Raw genomic sequence first — 22,532 nt, forward strand, 5'->3', positions numbered from 1 at the left:
AAAGATAAGAATAATAATTCTTTTTTCAAAATTAAATTAAAACCTGATCTTTTATTATTAAGTTTCTTACTTTATTTTGTATTTACATACAATATTAAGACAAGAAGGTGATCGATTTCAAATTTCGCGCTTAAGAGTAGCTATTATAATTATTTATATATTCAATTATTAAGAGTTATAACAAAAATTTAATTTACGCAATAATTTATGGAAACAGAATATTAGAAAGTATAATATTTTGAATCTTAAGTCGATGAATGTTATAGAAAAAAGTTGTAATTTCATTTAACAAAGGTATACCACCATCAAATCTTTGTTTCACAGATTGGCAATACTGATCCCGGACTTGACAAGAAAGAACAAACAAGGAAGCAACAAGAAGGAACCTGTTGTGCACAGAAGGCAGTGGAATGAAGACACGCCGCGAATGCGAATGCCATAATGAATACCAAAACAAACCATGAATACACTTCTAATTCATACAATGGAGGTACTCGTTTAATCATTTTAAATAATAGAATTTTTCACCTTCCTAACATATTGAAATTAATAAAAAATATACAGATTTTTAAAGGTGTTAGTAAAGATGAATTGAAAAGCCGTCTGCTGGGCGTCCTTATGGCGTCTGCTAGAATGACGCTTGGAAAATAAGAATTTTTACTCTGTATATGGAATAAATAAAAAGTTATTATTTTCCTAAACATGTTTATATATTTCTTACTTATTAAAAGTCGATTAATTTCCTTATCGTACTTCTAAAGTTAAAATATATTTGTTTTGTAAACTGACTGTCATATGTCATGATGTCAGCAAAGGATCAACATATTTATTATTGTTACAAGATCAGTAGCACTTGACAAAAAAATAAAACAAAAATACATAGTTCGTACTCACAGTAATAAAATTTTAACAATAATACATTTACATTTATAAATGTTTGTGTAATAATATGTTTTAAGAATGCCTATTACATTATGTAGTAAATATTAAGTATGATTTTCTTTCAAATAATGAATAACTGAAGTTAATATTTAAAAATTTGAGATGATAAGAGTATGAGAATGAATATATGTATATATACATATAAATATATATATATGTATATATATATATATATATGTATTTATGCTTAGGTTATATATTTTTTTCAGGTATTATGGGAAATGATAGTCCTGCTGCTTTATTAGACATGTTGGCAGAAGTTGCATCTCAGACATTACATTCAGAAAAAACGTATAATAAATCATCATTGGTAACACAATGTAAATCAAAAACAGATTATATAAAAAGAAAGACTCAGGAAACATCTTTCAATGTATCCCAGCTTTTGTCTATGCCTGCATCGCAATTAGTTAAACAGTTTTCAATTTTTACAAGCGATGAATTAAAAAGACAATATTCTTATACCTGTGCTCTGATAATTGGATGCGGTCAAAAGTATACTAGTTTCGCGAGTGAAGGAAGGGCAAGAATGTCTATTAAAGCACATTTGGCAGAACATTTGGAATATTTAAAAGCAAACAAGGAAACCCGTGAGTATACACAAATAACAGAAATAAATTGTTATACATTAATTATAATGTAAGAATGATGTGCCTTTATATTTGTTTTGCAGACAAAACCTTTACTGCTAAGTCTGTGAATTATAAAAATAATAAAACCAGTTCTCAAGGTAAAAAGAACAAATTACAATTATCAAGAAAACCTCAGGAGGCATTGAATAAAGAGAATAAGAATGTTATACTAGAAAAATCAACAAATTATCTTCGAAACATTTTACTAAATGATTCTAGTTTTAAAGAATTAGATAAAAATAAAAGTTTTGAGAAAATGGATAAACCTAAAAAGATACATAGTACTGAACATAAAGATATGGATAAAACAGACTTCAAAGTTTTTGGAGATCATAGTTACTTTGAACGTTTGAAGGATGATAATCCTAATGGCAAGGAAGCATCTTTTAGTAATGTCCTAGAGAATGCAGGAGTAGATGAGAATGTAAGCATAAATTATGTGATTATGTGTATAATTTGAAATTGTTAACTATACCTTTTTTATGTAGATTGTACTTATGGTTGTTGGTGCTGATACTGTTCACATGAAAGAGTATTCACACATTAATCAAAAACTATCAGAAAAAATTAGTCAAGAGTCTGAGACTATTTATTTACCTGGTAAGTGTGATGTATAATTTCATACACTTTCGTGTTCTCAATAACTTTTACTTTTTTGTACTCATACGTTTTTGCTTATTTTCAGAAATGTCATGGTCAACTGAAAACTGTAATAAAAATATAGAAATTACAACGACCAAACCTAAGGGTAAAGCAAAATTTATAGGTACTAGTAAAGAAGAAAGAGAAATGGCACTAGCTTTTATGGATCGCATTAAAAAGAAGGGAAACCCAACGGGAAGTAATCTTGAATGTCGAATTTGTAATCCTCCAAGAAGTTTTACAGCACCTACAACTTTAGTGTCTCATTATCGGAGTCATGCTGGGATAAAACCATATGAATGTCGTATATGTAGAGCAGTTTTTACGAGAAGACATAGCTTAAAATACCATATGCTAATTCACCAAAATCAAACACGTTTTACTTGTGCTGATTGTGGAAAAAAATTTAGGCATCCGTCACATTTTAGAGAACATCGACGCCGTCATACCGGAGAAGCACCATTTGGATGTGATGACTGCGGGCAAAGGTGAGTTAACCATTAATAATTGTAAATATACTATCATTATTATATTATTACACATATATTTATATTAAACAGATTTAAAACCAGAAACACTTATAAACGTCACTTGAAAACAAGACATGGGAAAGTTTTAACAACCACTGGAGAGTTGTTATATCTATCCGAAGAAGACTTTCAAAAAGTACGAACTAATAGAAAGAAGAAAAATGATGTAACTAAAGAACATGTTATAGACGAGGCCATAACAGCAGCGAAAACATTAATGAATTATCAAAATGATAATGGTCAATTTCAAGATACTACGACTGAAAGATATATTATAAGTAATGATGCTGATGATAATAACAAAAATAGGGATTCAAATGATGCAATACAGATTATTAAGAATTGCTTTGACACTTATGAGGTTTGCTCAGAATCTCAATTAAATAAGACTGATTCCATAGAGACTGAAATACCTATATTTAATAGAGTTTCTATTAAACCTGAGAATAGTTTACCAATGGAATACACGGATAAAGTACAAGAAAACTTGCCACAGTTACGAAGTGTTTCTTATAATAAGTTAGAAGTAATTAAAGAGGAAAAATCTGAATTAATTTATCACAACGTTAACCAGCCATCTTCGTACATTAAAATAGAATATAATACTTCAATTAACGACGAAAATGAAAACAACACAGAATTTCAAGGAAATTTTGAATTTGCAGAAAATCGATTTAAGAATCGTATTCAAATTGTGGGGCATAACGAGGAACAATTTTGTAACGGTGTATTGAATAAGACAGTAGATGATCACTGCAATAGACATGTAATTCTTACTCAAGAAGATGGAGAAGAAGACAATAGTGTCCACATTTTGAATGATAAATCTTATCAAGAAAAAAATGAAATTATTATGGCGAAAAATTTGATAAACACAAGTATGTTGCATCCAGATAATCAAATTGTTAATAAAGTGAGTAAAAATATTTTATTAAATCAAAATGAAGAATGTATATTAAATGAAGATAAAACGAACAGTAATCAACAGACTGTTATAACAGACTTAATAAAAAGTCGTGTGATCACACCATTGAACAATGTTTTTAGAAACAGTCAAAAATTAATGCATCAAACGAAACAACGCATATATATTAATAACGAACCATTAACAAGTATAATAGTACAAAATAAATGCATCAACATTGTTCCGCAATTTCAAACTTGTCACAATGAACAAACAAAATCAACAAGTCAGCCCAACAAAAGTAGGAAGTTGACCTTGTTGAATAAACATGTACAAGAAGTTAATATAAACCAGAATGGAAATGAGAATACAATTTTGTTATTAACTAACGACACTTTACAAAACGGCATTCTTAAGATTGAATAAAGTAACACTGCCGACATTTTCGGCGTAAAATATTTGAAAAAAAGTAAGTGATGTCTCAGTGACGAGAAGTTTTTAATTTTATTTTTTAGTAAATTTAAGATATTTCACAATTAAAGCAATAAACTTTTACGGTTAATATAAACATTTTTGGTACTTTTGGAAGTACAGTTATAGTATATGAAATACTATTATACTATGCTTTGAAGTTTGAATGTGTAAATATTGTTAAAAAAAATATATATTTAATATTTTTTACCGCCTCAGAAAAGAATACTGAATATATGATAGAAAATTCTATAAACACGTATCTAATAAAATATTTTTCCATGATTTCGATCTTGCAAAATGCACAGTATTAGCATAGCTTTCATATATACTAAAAAGAAAAAATAAATAAAAATACCCTTATTTTTCTTCTTACGAAATAAGAATATTTTTGCATTGTTCCAATATGTATCTCTATTTTTTTTCAAAAAAAGATATATATTACTGACTCTTTATATTTGTTAGCCATTCCAAATGTTGAAATGAAGATAAACTTTTATTGAATTTGCTATAAAAAATTGTATATACATATTAAGAAAGTAAGTAGATGATATCATTGTGGATTGAGTTTATTTAAACACAGTAAATCGATTACTTAATAGCAGTAACATTTATTAATGTGCCAAACGTTGTTGAACATGGTGCAAATTCATAATTTGTTTAACAAAAAATGTAACGATCATTATTTTATAAATTCTTAGGCATATTTTTTCTATGTAAAATTTAAAAACACTTGAAACATTCAATATTATATTTCTTCTACTTTATTAACATTTCATTTTACTATAATATGTATTGTATTTAACAAAGATACAAATAACAAAGTTTAGTTCTGTACATTCTTATAACAGAGAACATATAAACCATATTACAACTTTATTCTTTTGCAATACAGATAAAAATTGTTGAACATAATTTATGATATATTATTCTTTTCAGGATAATTAAAAAATGTCTTCCATAAAAATTAATAACTTTATTTGATATTATTATCTTCGATGTTTTGCAGAAGTATAAATAAAGTAAACAATATTGCTACAATAATATAAACAAATAGATATACTCTATAAATAAGAGATACTAATCTTTTATAGCACGTATATTTTAAAAAGATTAATTGAATGATATGTTAATATTTTGTTACAATGTACTAACTATAGACTGTAAAAATTATTTAAATAGAAAGTCTGAACGCTTCGTGTAACATTAAATAGTGCCTCATTTTCTAATTCATGAAATTTGTATTTTTCACTAAAAAATTAAGAGGTGAAAGTAGTACATGTCATAAGTAGCTTATATCATGACTTCATAAAACAAATTCAGAAGGTCCTAAAGAAATTTAAAATATTAATTCCAACAACTATATATTTTTCATGCATTTTGTATGAACACTTTTGAAGAGTAATTATTCTTCAAATAATCTAAAAATAAGCTAAAAATATTTTATTTAAGTATTGTGAAGCGTATTAAAGTATATTATATGTTCATGGTTTGGTGTAAATACTGAAGTACTTCTTATAAAAGTAAAAGTAATTATGTTTTTTTTTGTTGAAGTATCTATTGTAAATAATTGTCGAAACTATGTCTCTATTACAACATTCCTGAAGAGTACTTTCAAATTTAGATCAGCTAAAAAAGTTGTTTATAATGAATCCTATACATAAAAATTTATACAATATAATAACCTTTTGAAATTAATACATGTACTGAAAATATATTGCAGATATCGATTGTTATATCATAATTAAAATCAATTCAGAGATAAATTGCTATAAAGTAAACACATAAAATAATATATTCGACATTGTCAAATGCATTAGTGTTTTCAAATTAAAAATTTTTATACATCACTCAAATTTTGTTATTAACCGCATATAAATAAGTAATATAATAATATATAGAATTAAACACACTTAGCAATACAAATTATATTACACAGAAATAGCAGATAAAAGCAATATGAAAATTTCAATACTTCAATACGAACAAAATGTATACACTTTTTATATTCTCAAACCTATGTAATAACATCTAAAAAAGTCAATTTGTACTGCATAAAACGTAGAGATTATAATGATTAAGATCTTAATTTCATATGCATTTGTTCATTGTAAACTGTGACGTGCCTTAGGTGCATTGTAAAGCTGATTGCTACATAATGATGTAATAATCGTAATTATATAAATAATATTCACACATATACTTTGTACTAAACATTTTATTATCATTCGTAATAAACATTACTTAATTATAATATTGTTAATGTGAACAATAATTTTAGTTATATATTGTATTTTTATACCCATTTTGTACGTAAAACAATAAAATAGTTCAACATTATTCAATACTATAATCATAATCAAATATGCGCCCACCTTTTACTTAATAATAATTCATTCTTTACAACAATTACCTCCGTTTATGTAAATTTTGATTTTTTAAATCAATTAGAATTTTCTTGACTCCCAATTCTTTAAATCTGTAGAAACTTGGCAGCAGCAGTACAGAAAACAAAGTAAAATTAAAGTAGAATGGCATATATCTGTAACAAACATATACATATAATTTTACTTATTAATTTCGCCTAATTCATTCGAAGTTATCATGATAAAAAATGTTACCATGGAATATCCTATAAACATATATGTGCCCAATTTCTTCGCCAGCAAAAAAATAAAAATTAGATATTACTGACATTGCTAGCAAAGGACTTGTTACAATACAATGAACTCTTCTGACATTTGTTGGTGACATATACTTTTTCTGAATGTTAGTACAATATTTACTTCTTTCAAGTGACTTGATTAAGTTTTCAATGTTTAATCCTATAAAGTTAAGGAATGCCCAAATAAAAATATTTGTTTGCATTCCATGCCATACAAAAACAAATGCAAAGCACAGGAAGGAGGCAAACACCTTATTGAAATTTGATTTTAATAACGGTGTATAAATATATCTGAAAAAATGTTAATAGAATTTTTCATTTCTCGTGTTTTAATAGTTCAAAAGAATGCACTATTTGTCACATACTATACCTTATAAGAAATTTATATAAACCTTCATCGAAATACTTCCACATATCAGAATACAAATGCACTCTTGCTACACATTTAGGCTGAGAAGGAGCTTCAATATTATCAATTGCACATAGAGTATGATTTAAACCGTATACTACAACATATTTAATTAAGAAAAATTGACCCATGCAATATCCTAATCCATATAAAGCCCATGGGTTTAAAACTTCAACGATCTGATTCAAACAAAGAAACAAGCAGTTTTAATTACCCTCTTATAGTTAATTGGAATTCAATTTTAGTAATATAATGAAATTTAAAACGTGTAGTTTTACCCTTGGATGATAATGCATTGCATTAAAATAAAGAAAATGTAAGAAAAAATTAGCAAATAGTATCCAAAACCCATATCTAATTAAATTTAAGACTAGGTATCCAAGTTCTGTTAACTTCCATGTATGAAATGGTTTCTTTATCTGCAAAAATTTATACATTATTCATCTTACATGGATTTACTAAATTGTATGTAATACAAAGACATTTTATACATACAGAATCTATAAATTCATGGTACAGAATCAATGGTCCCAAGTGTAATGTGGGTAAATACAAGGAATATGCTAATCCCCACAAAAAATTCCTTAATAAATATATGTTGTCATAATTATTTTCTAAACACATTTGTTTGTTATCTATGCTGCAGCTAATACATCTTAACTGAATCCAACACATTGTAAGAGTCAAAAGATAATGTTCTTCATCACTCAGTTTTAGAACATTTTGAAAAATACCATTAGGAATTTTAAGAAAATGTATCAAAAATAGAAACAATGTGTTTATCAACCATATAATATAGTTTTCGCGTTTGTATGTTAGAATATACAATATACTTGGTTGAATTACTGCACATAGTGTGCCTAATGTTCCAATAAAAAAATATAAAGATGAAACAGATATGAAGATATACCAATAACATAGTAGCTGTAAGAATATTATTACTTAAAAAACAGAGAAAAAAAGATTTAGTAAAGAGAAAAGTATTCAAATATCACACCATGGTATTTGGCAATGTTTTAATAATATAACTAATGGAGTGATGCAGGAATATCCATGGTATTAATTTAATTATCAATGGAATCCATATCTTCCATTCTTGATCAGAAACATCTTGTTTTCTTCCTAGCCATATCCATCCTTGTGAAAAATCATCATATACATCATGATAATCATTAAAGTCTAAAAATCATGGGAAATATTAAATAGTGAAACACTTGTATTATATTAAAAAGTAATTATTTTTTATTCTTACAAGTACTAAGTAAAGATACTTTATAAATAGAGTAAAATACAGCACTAGTCCAGCAAAGAAAATAAAATAGACTTTCACATTTTGGTAACTTCGTAACTCTATTTATCAATTTTGTCATTATTATTTACAATTGAATTTACCGCTTCCTTCGTATTTATAGTCGTCACGGTTTTGACGTTCAAACGTTATACGTACAATTCTACTGTCTGATACAAATTTAGTATTTTATTAACAGTTAAATTAGTTTAAATTATGTCACAATCTACTGGAATTATTTTTCTAAAAATTGAAAAATAATTAACTGGAACAAATTTCTCTTATTACTTAAATAAGTATGCCTACAACAATGGCTAACGGAATTTAATAAAAGCTATAGGATAACCTATCATATCTCAATTGAGGTTAAATATTAAACACGAAAGTTGTCAACAGAATAAACATCACACTTATATTTATTTATTTTACTAGTATACAAAGGGAAAATAATAAATTCAAATTTAAAAAATATTTTCTTGTATTTTATTAATCAATATAGTAAGAAGATTAAATAATTTCTTCTAAACATGAGTTTATTTTTAGAAGATGAAATATATTATACATGCCATGCATTGGATTATTAATCGTAATGACGCTCAATTTAAATATAAAAATCATAACTGCTTTTTATATGTTAGTATAAAGAACAATAGGACAATGGTCACTGCCATATACCTTATCTCTTATAACATTGTCACAAATTTTATCTTTAATTCGCTGTGACACTATAAAATAATCCAATCGCCTATAAAAAATGTTAAAAATAAGTCATATAAATACACACTGTAGTACATTAATTTAATAATACAAAAATTTACATTCACTTACCATCCTATATTTTTACCACGTGCATTAGCAAAATATGACCAGAATGTATAAGCACCTGTTTTATCAGGATAGAGAGCTCTAAATGTATCTACAAATCCTGCAGATAAGAAATCAGTCATACCTTCTCGCTCTTCTTTAGTGAATCCAGCATTTTTTGTATTTGTTTTAGGATTTGTAAGATCTGTACATGTATTAATGTTGTATCATTAATGCCCATAAAAAATATGTTATCAACTAAATAGATATTATAGACAGTATCATTAAAATACATTACCTATTTCTTGGTGAGCAACATTCATATCACCACAAATAATTACTGGTTTCTTCTCATCCAGTTTTTTAACATAATTTTTGAAGACCTCATTCCACTGTAATTTCTTTGGTAATGTTACTAACTTCTGACCAGCATTGGGAACATCTAAAGTATTAATTGATCATTGAATATCATAAACATTAATAGAAATCTATGGAAACTACTCAGTGCCATATAACTTACAAACATTAATGAGGAAAAATTTTGGATATTCTGCAGTAATTAATCTGCCTTCATGATCAAAGTCACTGTCATTTATACCATATTTTACGTCAATTGGTTTTTCTTTTGAATATAATGCCACGCCGCAATATCCAGGTTTCTTACCTATTCGTATAATATAAATGATTGTAATCTTTATAAATTTTAATTAATATCTAATGAATTGAACGAATGATTACTATCAACAAAATAATGATGATATCCGCTTAGTTTCACTTCATCTGGTACTTTATCCTTATCACATTTAGTTTCTTGTAATGCAACTATATCTGCATCTTCCTTTTCAATGTATTTCATTCCACTTTTCTGAATAAATATTAATACTAACAATGTTACGCAAGCATTCGTAGAAAATAAGGAATAAAATAAAAAGGAAATCGTACTTTTACAACTGCTCTAATCCCGGAAACATTCCAACTAGAAATTTTCAAATTATATTCATTTCCTTCTGCATTTAGTTTCTGACAATCAAAATCGATTTCATCGAAATTTGAATCAGTTTTATTCATCATCTGCTTTGGCTCTGTTTTTGCGCGCTTTGGAGCAGGCTCCTCAATATCAGTTCCATTACGTTTAGATCTCTTAGACGTTGTTTCTTCTGACTTTGATGTTTTACCTTTTTTATTAACTTTAGCTTCTGTAGAATTTGTCTAGAGTTAAGTAACAAATGTTCTTTATTTATCATTCAATATACTACACAATATATTGTATAGGCATCGTACATCAATTAAAATGTAACATTTTATATTATAATTAAAATAATAACACAGTGTATTCGTAAAAATTCGTACTTCGATTTTACATCGCTTTAATATGAAATAATAAACAAAATTTATAAAAATAACTTGCATGAATGACTAACCTTTGAAACTCTACCTCGTTTTGGCGGCATACCGGCTACCCTTATATACTTGCAGAGATGCTAAGAGAAATGAAAATAATTTAATACCTATAAAATAATAGCAATAAAAATACAATTTGTTTTAAAGCCTATTTATTTGCCTATTGACCAAATAATATGAACAGTTTTATTAATTGTAAATTGCAAAACTTTATAGTATGATAAGTCAAGAACTAGTCACTGCTGCACGATCTTCAATAAAATTTGAAAACTGCGCCGAACTAAGAAAGTGCACGTGGGAAGTGTAGGTAACTAATTAGATTATTGATCAGTATTTTTCATTGATTTTTTAAAAATTTTATTCTATTTTAATGCAAATTAATGTACTGATAATAAATTCCTAAATTTACCAATGGAAAATCGCAATTTGTATTTGATGTTAAATTTAATAATTTGTGAATATAACGAAAAATCATTTTATTTTTAATGTATAAAACAGATGTGTATTACAAAAAATGAATACTGATAGAAGAGAAGAAGTTATTTGTATAAAAAACACTTTTATAAAGTAGAAATTATTTTTTATAACACATCTTCATTTTCTAACTTAGAACATTCTGTATACCTAGATACCTCTTACTTACCTCCACGTCCTGTGTTTATGTACTTTGTGAAGTTAAACATTATTGTGTAAATATTAATAATTTACACTTACATATAATTATTTAAAGTAAAAAATATATATATAGAGTAAAAAAACTTAATCAAACGAAATATGTTTGGTAATAAAAAAAGTAATTTACCACCGAGACCCAATATTCCTAATCCCGAGCATATGTTAGAAGATCTCGATCATGCTGCTGTGGATGACATAGCATTCAAAATAATAAACAAAGGTTTCAGCATACTTTATAATCAGTAAAAGTAGTAAAATAAGTATTAAACCGGTGTTATAAATATGTCTCAAATCATAACCTTATCGTATAGTTGACACATTGCAAATATATTAATCCTGTGTACTTCAGCATTATTATTTATAACGTTCATTGACAAATAACTAAAAATTTATTTTTAGATGAATTTCTCGGGGAAAATTTAGTATCTTCAAATTCTTCTGATACATATCAAAAAGTGAAAATGTATTTAAATATTAAAGAACAATTAAAACATTTGGAGACTACTCTTGAAAAGAAAGAACAACAACTGAGAACAGACAATGAGGAGATAAAAAGATTGGCAGATGATATTAAGAAACAAGCACAAGCTGCATTAATAACATAAAGCCTTCTGTATTTAGCAATTACATTTGAGTTATCGGAACATTATTCTTTTTAAGAAAACATTTAGTATAACGCATCCACTTCTAAATTAAGTTCACCTTAACCATTAGTTGTATACACATGAATAAACAGTTTGTACAAAATATTTTTACCTACAGGCACATGTGGAATTTTAATATGTATATATGAATGATATATGATATAATTTCTAACATAAAATATACATACTATTATAATATACATCCAATAACAACATATAATAATATACACGCAGTCAACATTGTAGGAAAATAAATGTTGCATAATCATATTGTTTTTCATTGTGGAGATATATACTCTATACAGATACTGATAACCATAATAACTATATAAGTTTATTAAAAAAATCATGATAGAAGATAATATTATAGAATACTTGAAATATGGCCTAAATGTGATCTAAATGTTACAGAGAATTCATTAAAAGGCACTGCAATTATGGTTATTTAAAATCTTTTTGTAGATTCAAGTTAAACTAATATTAAAATATATATTGGAAAGTATAAAAGTAATTCGCATACTTATTTTGCTTTAAGTATGAATCTGTAACAAATACTGTATGTCTTTATCTTATTTAAAAAGCGTTGCTATATAAATTTTTGTTACTCATTTGGAATGATAAAAAATATTAAAATGTAGAAAAATATGTATATCTTGTGAATGATTTGATTGTTCAACTATAACACTTCAGTAACCACGCATTATTAAAACTTTGAAGTTCTGAAAGTATTTTTGTTTATGATATGAACTTCTTTGTGCTTAAACCTTAATAATTAGAATAATAGCAACTGATATGCATACTTCTTTCAAAATGCCTTAACACTAAACGTACCGACTTGTGTATATATTTATTCCTACCGTAACCGGTCAAATAACTCGTTACAGAATAAAAGTAAACAAATTAGAAAATAAATTTTTCTTATTGAATACAGAAACAAAAGGAAACATAAAAATTGAAAACCCGATTAATCAGACAGTATAGGAATTGATATAAAGTTAAATGAACGAAAGAAAACACAGAATTTTCAATCAAATTTAAAAACCGATCATTTGACCAGGCGCGGTACGTTTAGTGTTAGTAATACTGTTGTGCTTTGTTTAAGTGATCGAAATTAATAACTAGGGATACCTGCCATCTCAGATCTAACTTCATATCTAACTAATGGTTCATTAAGATAAGCACACCACGTAAAACCAGGTGGATATCCTGAAAAAATCATGCAAAAATTTTAAATTAGTAATACTAATTATGTACTATAAAAGATTACACGATTATTATGGTTACACGCTTCATGAAAAAAATTTCCTTACGCCAAGTTTCACCAAATGTGTATACATAAATATATTGTAAAAAGCGACGTACCTACTTTATACGGAACACGTTTGTTTAGATATACATGAAGTCGAATTATACGATACTTACACAATACTATTTACCAAATGAGTTTTTCATGTGTTGACAAAATGTGGTTCAGACAAAATATCAAATTGTATCCCCTTTTGTCCAGCTGCATGCAAGTAACATCCCTGAATTAGTCAGTGGTTAGTGACAAATACCTATGTTTTAGAAAAATATATATATACACATAAGGCATATTTAAGTAACTAAGACTCGATAATATGTTTTCTGTGCGGTAATTGTTACTTTAATGAGAAGGCTTATAAAGAATGTAATTATCCCCTCACCAAAAAACATGTGTATTATGCTCTTATATTTATTTATAACATTTTTAACAGTAATATAAAAGTGCTTCACATTTTTCTTTTATATAAAAGTAGAACAACTGTTCAACCCTGTTTATTTGCAGGAATTAAGTGTTCTTAAACAGAATATAAAAGTATACAATATATTATATTCTTACATAATACATCAATATATTGAATTAGGACGGATTAAAAGATATGTAAATATAATATTGTATGGCATTCACAACATTTTTAACATGTAATACTTTCGCAGCGATTACAAAAGAGTTCAAAATTTTTAATACCAATGCTTCTTTAATTGTAAGTTGCTTCAAATGAAACAAACGTAGACATTATTCTTTTCTCAAAAGAATTATAATCTTTTTGAATTATATATAATTTTCCAATAATGAAATTGGGAAATTATATATTCTTACATATGTATATATATATGTAATATCTACCAAATTATAAAAACATATATTAAATGAACTACGAATGTTGTAACATAATTCAGTTTTCGAACAATAATAGTAATAACGGAATGATTATTAATTTGTCTTTCTTACCTAAAATAATAACATATATAATCTACTTCTTTTTTATATCTTATTTTTAATATAATGTGCCACTATGTTTTGTAAAATGGAGAATGTTACTTATATTAGATAAAAGCAAAGTACAATGATTGAGCTCAACAAATTTTATGTTGCATATAAGGACTTCAGTCAAAAATCGTATTATGGCTACATGTAACTAAGTGAACGAATAATATAAATGAATATCAAGATAATTTTTAAGAAATCTACATCATTTTTTTTTTAAATGATGTATAAACAAGATCCCAAAAATAGTCACAGTAAAAAATAGATATTAGGAACATTTAATCAATGAATCAATCAATCAATCAATCAATCAACATATAGAATTGTTATCACATTATACTTATTAAGTGATTGGCCTTAGTTATTTGCTACCAAAGTTTGGCAATAGAAAAAACGTACGAAATATTAACTTGCCTCTAGGCTTGTATTTAAGATGGTCCTCAATGAATTGACAAGGACAACGGGCGGAGACACAATGTCGTGGTGAAACAGAAAGACCCGTGATGTCTCTGTTACGTTCTTGTGAGTCTATAACCAGATCAAGTCTCCGGCGCACAAAGTGATGTGCCCATCGAGATGCATACCTCAGCAACAGCAACTCCGCCCGTTCCTGTCAACACATACCATCATCATTCAGTACCTAGAGTCAAGATAGTGAAAAAAAAATATAAAATCCATATATTACATGTGCTTCGATAGTAATGTGGGGGTTTAAAAATTTGCTGATTGAATAATACATTGCTGTACAAAGAACAGATAATAATCTTTTTAGTGTTAAGTACTTTCCATTTGTAAGTAATACTTCTTAAAATAAGATCCCTTAAACACGTATATATCATTCACCATTTTACAAAAATAATAAAGATTGCAGTTCATAATCTTCTAATATTCAAATACTATATACACCATATACTATATGCAATAATATTAAATACAAAAAATATTCTTGCAAAATATACACATTCGTGTAATTTGTACAATTTCTATACAAATTTAAAATTGAATATTAAATGCTTAGTACTGCATTAGTCAACAAGATGATGTCAGCAATATTAAAATTTTATAAAAAAAGTAGTGAAAACCTGGTATATTCATTACTGACAATCCAAACTGCCAAAGAAATGTACGGATATGAAAAATATTCATGGTTAAAAAAAATGGTTAATAATAAAAAGGAGCTATAATATCTAGTATAACTTATTTCTACTAAAATAAATTTTGATTATCTATTTATAATAATTCTATCTACGTTTTCTATAATCGTAAATGATTATTACGAAGCTGTTCTCAAATGTTACGCTTCATGTTTCCTTTACCCAGCTTAGTTTTTTTTTTATAAAAATGATATTAAAATAGGTCCAACAAGCTAAAGTGTAAGCTTTGCGTCAAAATAGCTGCATCACAATACTGCTTCCAAGTTTGATAAGCATGTAAAACAATTTTAAATCCCTCTATCTTTAAGAAAATTACTCCAACTGGGGCAAAAATCTCTGCCCTGAACATGTGGCTTATTACGAAGCCATTCTTCTATATATTGACATGGACATAAAGCTGACGCTAAATGGCGGGGTGAAGAAGGATTTCCACCTTCTTCATCGACTGTCCAATCCAGCCGTCGACGTAAATAGTCCTTTGCCCATCGTTGTACATAACGGCAGAATACTTGTTCACTCTTACCCTAACAGATTTTAGTTCGTTTTTCAGGAAACAAAATAAATTACTATTACAAAAATTCATAAATAGATTATAAAAGATGGAGTTTAATTTAATAAAATAAAATACCAAAGAAGAAGAAGGCATACATCTGACCCTCGATTTACGCGAAAATCTGTTCCATGTGGATTTGTTTTACGCGAATGAAAATCGCGTAAGTAGAGTCTGTCGGTACAAGAGAAGTTTTTGAAATATATATTTATTTCGCATAGGCAATCATGTGCATATAATATTCTAATTTACCACGTAAATTGAGGATCGAGTGTAGTTTCAATACTACGAAAATTTACAGTTATATTAAATGAAAAAATTCATAAATTTCAATAAAACAGTAGTTACCTGGTACAAAAAATGCTTACCTGTTTACGAGAGATTCTGGTAGTTGTGCTGCCTTGTATCACAATATCGCTATCATCAATATCCATTCGTTGTTGCAATTCCCTTTTACGACGCATTTCGGAATTTCCATCTTCGCCTATTACTCTACCCTCACGTTCTTCGCGTTCTATTACCTCTTGCAATTTTTTCTGTTTCAAAAAAATGTAACATAATTTAGAATTCTGATACTTTTAATGATGAATAATACTTTCACAAGCTGACAGTATAAAATAACTATAAAAGAAACGATTATAGAACATAATCAGCCCTAATAATTTAAACCAACACATACATCACAAAATGTTTAGTAACACTTACGATACAATCTGCAGTATCAAAGTATATGAAGCAGAGATTGACTTTATGACATGAAATCTTTCCTCTATCATCCAATCCAAGCAATATTTTATGTCGAAGTAAATGCTTGTTCACTTGAGCCATACATTTCTCAAGATTATGGTTTAACTTTATCTTGACGAACATGCAAAAAAATATTGCTGCAGCGTTAAGGACTAACCACATGACGCCAAGACCAAATAAAGTAAGACCAGTCACTCCAGAAAATAATAAGCCAAGCAGCACAATAAATGCAGTAAAGATCCAAAGAACAAGAATTCTTTTATAACATACATTGTACATATTGAAACGTACATCATTTACAAGCAATTCCATTATGTGTACGTAGTCTTCTACTGTAAGCTGCAAGAAATATATAATAATACGTAACAGTTAAAATTTTATGAAGGAGGAAACTATTTTGTAGACATAAAAACAAATAACACCATTGACATTTAATACCATAATATTAATGAATCAAATAATTATGTATATATATGTATATACATAAATATGTATATATATACCGTTAAACCCTGAGCCATTAATTCTTCCGGTACTAATTCTGGTCTAAATTTAGCTGGAGTAATCCATGGCCATCTAGTATTAACTGGTAAAAGAGTAACAATAGTATCTCCGTTAGCAAAACCTTGTCTGATATTTCCAATGGGTGTGCTTATAATATTACTTGTAGCGCTTCTGCCATTAGATACATCTCTGAGATCGATAGTCTTTAAAGAAGCACTTTTAGGATCAGAAACTCTTACTTCGGACGGTAAATTAAGATCTGGACTTTCAGATGTCATAGAACGGCTTAAGCCTGATCTATCTAAATTAATCTGGACGGATTCCGTTGATATCACAGCACCTTTATATTCATTATTCTTTGTCTGTTGATTATCTGTTTTCTCAATGGATTTCCCAATTTTCTCAACATTCACTGTAACTGATTCTGGTTTTATTACAGCTGGTGTATTAGTTTTAGTTTTCTCTTCCACACTTCCACTATCTTTAATAGGTGTTTCATCCTCAAATTGGACCCAATTTTTTGTTCTTGATGATATATTAGGTGAACTTGCTTGCACATTGTCAGTTGTGTCTTGAGAACTCATTTTCACTAAAGGAACAATATAAAAGAATTAAATTAAATGTATGACTTAGTTGTCCATCAGTTGTCATTATACTTTATAATGTGTGAATTTATTTGTGTAACTATAATAAGGAAATTGCCAATTAATTATGGTTTTACAAATAAAAGTTTATTTAAAAATTTCTTGTAGCATAATCCATAAAATTACATTCGCTTTTAATTACTTTAAATAGTTTTTTTAAAAAACAGGGAGTGTCCATGAACGTACAATTCTTCATTTGTACAAATATGTATAACACATCAAAACAAAACAATGACTTTTTAGATTAATAAAAGGAAAGTAGATAATTAAATCGACTCGCCTTTCATTCGACAGGTGATATATTATGAGTTTTCGCTACATTATTTGATCTGAAAGAAACAGTTCGTACATAAGAAGCGCGGAATATGCGCAAAGAACAAACTCGTGACCAATATTTGTATACAATTCTGATTATTGAAGAAACGGAGATAAAAATCACACGGAATGATAAGAATGCCGTATTGGTAGTTTTATCCATGTAAAAATGCATGACTGAGATTTGATTACCTGTTGTGATATGACCTATCTCATATCCGTGAGGTGAAAAGGTGCGTAATGCACGAAATCAAGGTGTGCAGCATTGGGATAGGAAAAAGGATGGGTGGGGAAAGGGATACTTAACGATGCGTAGAATAGTATAGATATACTTCTACTGTGATAATTTACCGTGAATGTGTCAATTTGATTATTTCTTTGCATACATATCATTATTTGCACACTAATGATTTATCATATAAGAGATAGTCATTCTATAAAAATAATTGTTTTAATTAATTGAAAAAATTGGTTGTCTTTTATTATGTTGTTTACTAGGAATCACATACTTTTTTAGTGCAGTTCCGTATACGTGTGCACTTATTCACGCAGAATACACAATTACACGGTTAATAATTAAATATACATATTCAAGTTACTGACCATACGTATAGATATAGTAGATATATATACAGACATACACGACCACGTATGCTCGTACACATTTCAAACTAGAGACTTATACAAACATCCATTTAGGTTGCCTGAAATACATATTATATATACACATACACATACACATGTGCAATGGCTGTATACACATGAAATAAGTAATTGTCATTACAATATTATTAAGCATACCATACGTGCGTATAGTCATATACGTATTATTAGAGAAATTATATAACGAAGCGTATGAATGCTGTTAGTCTTGTGGAATTGCAATTAAATATTTTATATGATGTATTGTCGAAACATAATAGCTCATGCTTTCAAACATGCTCAAATATTTGCAAGATCTAATTTAATTATTACAAATATTTATCGATTAAATTCAAGGAAAAATGCCTTAATAATGTGTTTACCACAAATTCACGAAATACAAATGAATTGTAACAAATTTCATGAACAACGAAAGACGGCGCGAACGAAGTTTGTTGTAATTTCCGGTACCTTTTTGTTTACTCTGTTTGGTTTCGGTGATGATGATGATGATGAAGAGAAAGATGCAGTTTTGCAATTAGAAACGACAATAAAACGATCGATTTTACTGATTCAGGTTAAGTATAACAAATGATAATATTATAATGTATCTTTCATTATAATTGGTAACAATGTAATTAAATGCTATTGAGTGAAAAACAAATACATTATTATAATATAATTTTATTGGTATTTTTTGTCTTTGTAGAAGAAAGAATATAAAAAAGCTGAACAAATGTTACATGTTGCTTTGCGACAAGCACAACTTTTACAACATTATGATGGTATAACGTATGTTTACGATGTAATGGCTAATCTTGCATTCAAGTTAGATCAATTTAACAAAGCAGAAAAATTATTTGTATCTGTTTTACAAAGATTAATGTCCAAAGGAATGACTGAAGATGATTTAGCAGTCGTTCATATTAGTCTTAAACTCGCTAACATGTATAGTAGAACAGGAGAAATAAAGTGAGCAAGCTTTTTCAATGTTGCATATAGTGTTTCAATGTTACGTACAGTAACATCATATAACACTTTTGTTTGTGAACATAGAAAAGCTGAAAATGGTTTCCAATTTTGCCTACAACAGTTACAAAAGCATATGGCTAAGGATAATGAAAATCCAGATGTTCTACAATTAGTGGGTTTAGCTTCAGAATGGTATGGTAGCTTGCTTCTTTCAGAATCACGATATATTGATGCTCTTAAGTACCTCACTGAAGCATATAATATAGCTATAAAAATTCTGGGTGAGGAAGATGAGCAAACTGTTATATTACTAAATGATTTGGGAACTGTAAAGTGTATGATGAAAGAGTATGATCAAGCTATTGAATATATAACTGAAGCAATAAAAATAGGTAATGCACATGCTATAGTTGGTAATCCTTCAATTATAAACTTCAGAATAGTTTAAACAATAAGTTACAACATTTATAGGAGCAGAATTACCAGATATGATTGACATAGGTTCTATTTATGTTAATTTGGGAAATGTATATCTTGAAAAAGGATTATATAAGGAAGCAAAAAAGAATTGTACAGAAGGAAAACGATTAGGAAAATCACAAAATCATGATAAATCTGTAGATGTAGCTGAAAAATGTCTTGAGAGGATAAAGGAAATAATGTCTCAGCAGAAAAGTAAAAATAATAATTAAAATTTTATTAATAAGAGTTTAATTATAATTTAATTATTACAATTATGTATAATTAGTAAATCAAGTGAAATAGAAACATGATTTTTTATTACAGTATAGAATAGATTATGTATTCATTTCATCTATATACGAAATACGCATTCTTTTTATCTTTTATTATCTGCATACATTTATCTTAAAACTACTTGTGTAAAATTAATGCATTATCTTTGATGAGTTTATTCAATACTTTTAATCACTCTTTTTCTCCTGATAAATCATTTTTATAATTTTATACAGTCTATTAACACACTACTATAAAGTCTTTTGCAAATTTTGTAAAAGTTTAATATAAATTAAAGTTACAGCCTTCATAATTTTAATAGAATATTATGTTTTCCGGTTTTTTCAGTAACTTATAAATTTATACATGTTAATATTTGTAGTAAATGCATAAAATAACACTATTTTCACTGGCAGTCGTATCATACAACATTTTTAAATTATCACTAATATCATCCATCAGTAAACATAATTATAGCCTTATAAAAATACAAGTTCTAATTTAAGGATTTTGTTATAATAATTAAGATTTTTATTAAGTAATATCAATCAAAAAAGGTATTATAACATTGACCTTATTCATATTTTGCTATGAGTACCATCATATATACACCAGAGAGAAGTGCAATAATTTCTAATACAGACTGTCCAAATTTGGTATCGGTTAAAAGTTCTGGTATTACAGATACTGTTGCAATATAAATAAATCCACCAGCTGTAAATGGAAGAATCCACATAGTTGCAAGATCATCTGTAAGTTCAAATAACATTTTGAATGGCAAATGAATCAATCAGAACTATGTTTATTGTAATATCGTGATTCATTTTTACCTATGCCTTCTGCAAGCAATGATACACAGGTTCCTAACATAGCACTGACTGCGGTACCAACCTGAAGCATCATAGCCTGTAATAAAGATAACATATTTATAATCTGCCTCTGACAACAGAGAATTCATCTCTCATATATCTTACTTTTCTCTTACTACAGCCACTTTGTATTAAAATAGCGAAATCTCCAATTTCATGAGGTATTTCATGTAACAAAATTATAATAGTGGTAATAAAACCAATATTGTTGCCAGCTAAATAACTGGCTCCAATAGCTAGGCCGTCTGTAAAATTATGTAAAAAGTCTGCAGCTAGGTTTAAGTATCCAGTAATTTTCATTTCATTCTGAAGATCCTTAGATTCCTTAGAAGCTACATCACATTTATCTGTATTTTTGTTTTTATTGTTTTTCTTTTCTTTCGATACATTTTCTGTGATGCTATGTACATGTGAGTGAGTATGATCAGTTTTTATAAGTCTTACTGCTTTCTCCACAATTAAAAACATGATTATACCTAATAATACGCATAAACCAACGGACATATCATGGACATGATGGGATTCTTCGTCATCATGGCTATGAGAATGTTGGTGTGAATGTGTTTCTTTAGACTCATTTGAGTGAGGAACCAAAGCATGTGGTATTAAATGTAAAAATGCATCTCCCAGCAGCCCACCAGATGCGAAACTTAACAATATCTTTAGCAATGGTTCACGTTCTTTTGTATTGTCTAAAGGAACAAAGAATAAAATAAGAAGTGGAACCACTGATATAATTAAAGTGGATGTAATAGCTTTAAGAAACACATTCTGTGTTTTGTTGGATGTAACTGGTTTCTGTTGATGAACATGTTTATTGTGCTCATCCTGAACTACTTGATGATGGTGTATTGAATGTTCCATGTGCACTTCATTAGCTTCCTTTGTGTACTTAAAACTTGGTGATTTATCATGACTGTGGGCTTGGCAAAGGGTTGGCAAATTTAATACTATAAGTGTCAGAAATATTGTAAATACAATTTTTGAAATCCATTTATTTGTATAATTGTATTGGTTATCTTCTGTCGCCATAATTATTTCCACAACTTTTTACGAATTGATTAAAATGTAATTAATGTTAATCTAAATCTTAATTTGATTTT

At 27.8% G+C, this 22,532-nt stretch overlaps 7 protein-coding genes across 21 annotated transcripts; 3 read left to right on the forward strand and 4 right to left on the reverse strand.

The window, feature by feature from the left end:
• Positions 1 to 161: 161 nt before the first annotated feature.
• Positions 162 to 6,468, forward strand: LOC116431877 (uncharacterized). 2 transcript variants are annotated; one of them, XM_031987919.2, is made up of 7 exons: positions 162 to 228; positions 325 to 490; positions 1,152 to 1,532; positions 1,616 to 1,998; positions 2,063 to 2,174; positions 2,260 to 2,704; positions 2,777 to 6,468. In XM_031987919.2, exons 2-7 carry the CDS (start codon positions 442 to 444, stop codon positions 4,074 to 4,076), a joined length of 2,670 nt encoding a protein of 889 aa, XP_031843779.1. In that variant the 5' UTR covers positions 162 to 228; positions 325 to 441; the 3' UTR covers positions 4,077 to 6,468. The 2 variants fall into 2 exon arrangements, with proteins under 2 accessions (XP_031843779.1, XP_076228774.1); XM_076372659.1 differs by lacking the exon at positions 162 to 228 and adding an exon at positions 565 to 882 and having other exon boundaries at positions 344 to 490.
• rasp (protein-cysteine N-palmitoyltransferase Rasp) lies at positions 2,172 to 8,869 on the reverse strand. Of its 3 annotated transcripts, none has more exons than XM_031988020.2 (8): positions 8,588 to 8,869; positions 8,193 to 8,374; positions 7,691 to 8,119; positions 7,474 to 7,614; positions 7,157 to 7,374; positions 6,743 to 7,077; positions 6,535 to 6,663; positions 2,172 to 2,281 (listed from the first exon to the last, which is right to left on the reverse strand). In XM_031988020.2, the coding sequence occupies exons 2-7, from the start codon at positions 8,193 to 8,195 to the stop codon at positions 6,569 to 6,571; spliced, it is 1,221 nt and encodes a 406-aa protein (XP_031843880.1). In that variant the 5' UTR covers positions 8,196 to 8,374; positions 8,588 to 8,869; the 3' UTR covers positions 2,172 to 2,281; positions 6,535 to 6,568. The 3 variants fall into 3 exon arrangements, with proteins under 3 accessions (XP_031843880.1, XP_031843879.1, XP_031843878.1); XM_031988019.2 differs by having other exon boundaries at positions 7,691 to 7,855; positions 8,448 to 8,869; XM_031988018.2 differs by having other exon boundaries at positions 8,448 to 8,869.
• Positions 8,870 to 8,962: 93 nt separating this feature from the next.
• Positions 8,963 to 11,768, reverse strand: Rrp1 (Recombination repair protein 1). 4 transcript variants are annotated; one of them, XM_031988034.2, is made up of 8 exons: positions 11,098 to 11,247; positions 10,709 to 10,768; positions 10,230 to 10,496; positions 10,026 to 10,152; positions 9,808 to 9,951; positions 9,586 to 9,729; positions 9,312 to 9,492; positions 8,963 to 9,228 (listed from the first exon to the last, which is right to left on the reverse strand). In XM_031988034.2, the coding sequence occupies exons 1-8, from the start codon at positions 11,161 to 11,163 to the stop codon at positions 9,111 to 9,113; spliced, it is 1,107 nt and encodes a 368-aa protein (XP_031843894.1). In that variant the 5' UTR covers positions 11,164 to 11,247; the 3' UTR covers positions 8,963 to 9,110. The 4 variants fall into 4 exon arrangements, with proteins under 4 accessions (XP_031843894.1, XP_031843897.1, XP_031843896.1 ...); XM_031988037.2 differs by having other exon boundaries at positions 8,965 to 9,228; positions 11,198 to 11,318; XM_031988036.2 differs by lacking the exon at positions 11,098 to 11,247 and adding an exon at positions 11,491 to 11,768 and having other exon boundaries at positions 8,966 to 9,228.
• On the forward strand, positions 11,434 to 13,922 carry LOC116431923 (uncharacterized). The gene is made up of 2 exons (XM_031988044.2): positions 11,434 to 11,583; positions 11,763 to 13,922. The coding sequence occupies exons 1-2, from the start codon at positions 11,463 to 11,465 to the stop codon at positions 11,966 to 11,968; spliced, it is 327 nt and encodes a 108-aa protein (XP_031843904.1). The 5' UTR covers positions 11,434 to 11,462; the 3' UTR covers positions 11,969 to 13,922.
• LOC116431915 (uncharacterized) lies at positions 12,549 to 18,922 on the reverse strand. 9 transcript variants are annotated; one of them, XM_031988025.2, is made up of 7 exons: positions 18,721 to 18,869; positions 18,563 to 18,645; positions 17,252 to 17,841; positions 16,707 to 17,087; positions 16,370 to 16,537; positions 14,712 to 14,907; positions 12,549 to 13,213 (listed from the first exon to the last, which is right to left on the reverse strand). In XM_031988025.2, exons 3-7 carry the CDS (start codon positions 17,834 to 17,836, stop codon positions 13,119 to 13,121), a joined length of 1,425 nt encoding a protein of 474 aa, XP_031843885.1. In that variant the 5' UTR covers positions 17,837 to 17,841; positions 18,563 to 18,645; positions 18,721 to 18,869; the 3' UTR covers positions 12,549 to 13,118. The 9 variants fall into 9 exon arrangements, with proteins under 9 accessions (XP_031843885.1, XP_031843881.1, XP_031843887.1 ...); XM_031988021.2 differs by lacking the exon at positions 18,563 to 18,645 and adding an exon at positions 18,177 to 18,225 and having other exon boundaries at positions 18,721 to 18,737; XM_031988027.2 differs by lacking the exons at positions 18,563 to 18,645; positions 18,721 to 18,869 and adding exons at positions 13,430 to 13,514; positions 18,177 to 18,396.
• Positions 18,923 to 19,080: 158 nt separating this feature from the next.
• Positions 19,081 to 22,088, forward strand: Ttc19 (tetratricopeptide repeat domain 19). Its single transcript, XM_031988033.2, has 4 exons — positions 19,081 to 19,430; positions 19,563 to 19,825; positions 19,910 to 20,217; positions 20,297 to 22,088. Exons 1-4 carry the CDS (start codon positions 19,110 to 19,112, stop codon positions 20,515 to 20,517), a joined length of 1,113 nt encoding a protein of 370 aa, XP_031843893.1. The 5' UTR covers positions 19,081 to 19,109; the 3' UTR covers positions 20,518 to 22,088.
• Catsup (zinc transporter catecholamines up) lies at positions 20,500 to 22,461 on the reverse strand. The gene is made up of 3 exons (XM_031988032.2): positions 21,535 to 22,461; positions 21,391 to 21,466; positions 20,500 to 21,310 (listed from the first exon to the last, which is right to left on the reverse strand). The coding sequence occupies exons 1-3, from the start codon at positions 22,459 to 22,461 to the stop codon at positions 21,135 to 21,137; spliced, it is 1,179 nt and encodes a 392-aa protein (XP_031843892.1). The 3' UTR covers positions 20,500 to 21,134.
• Between the last annotated feature and the right edge of the window lie 71 nt (positions 22,462 to 22,532).

This window comes from Nomia melanderi, chromosome 12 (genome assembly GCF_051020985.1).
Source record: "Nomia melanderi isolate GNS246 chromosome 12, iyNomMela1, whole genome shotgun sequence".
Lineage (NCBI taxonomy): Eukaryota > Metazoa > Arthropoda > Insecta > Hymenoptera > Halictidae > Nomia > Nomia melanderi.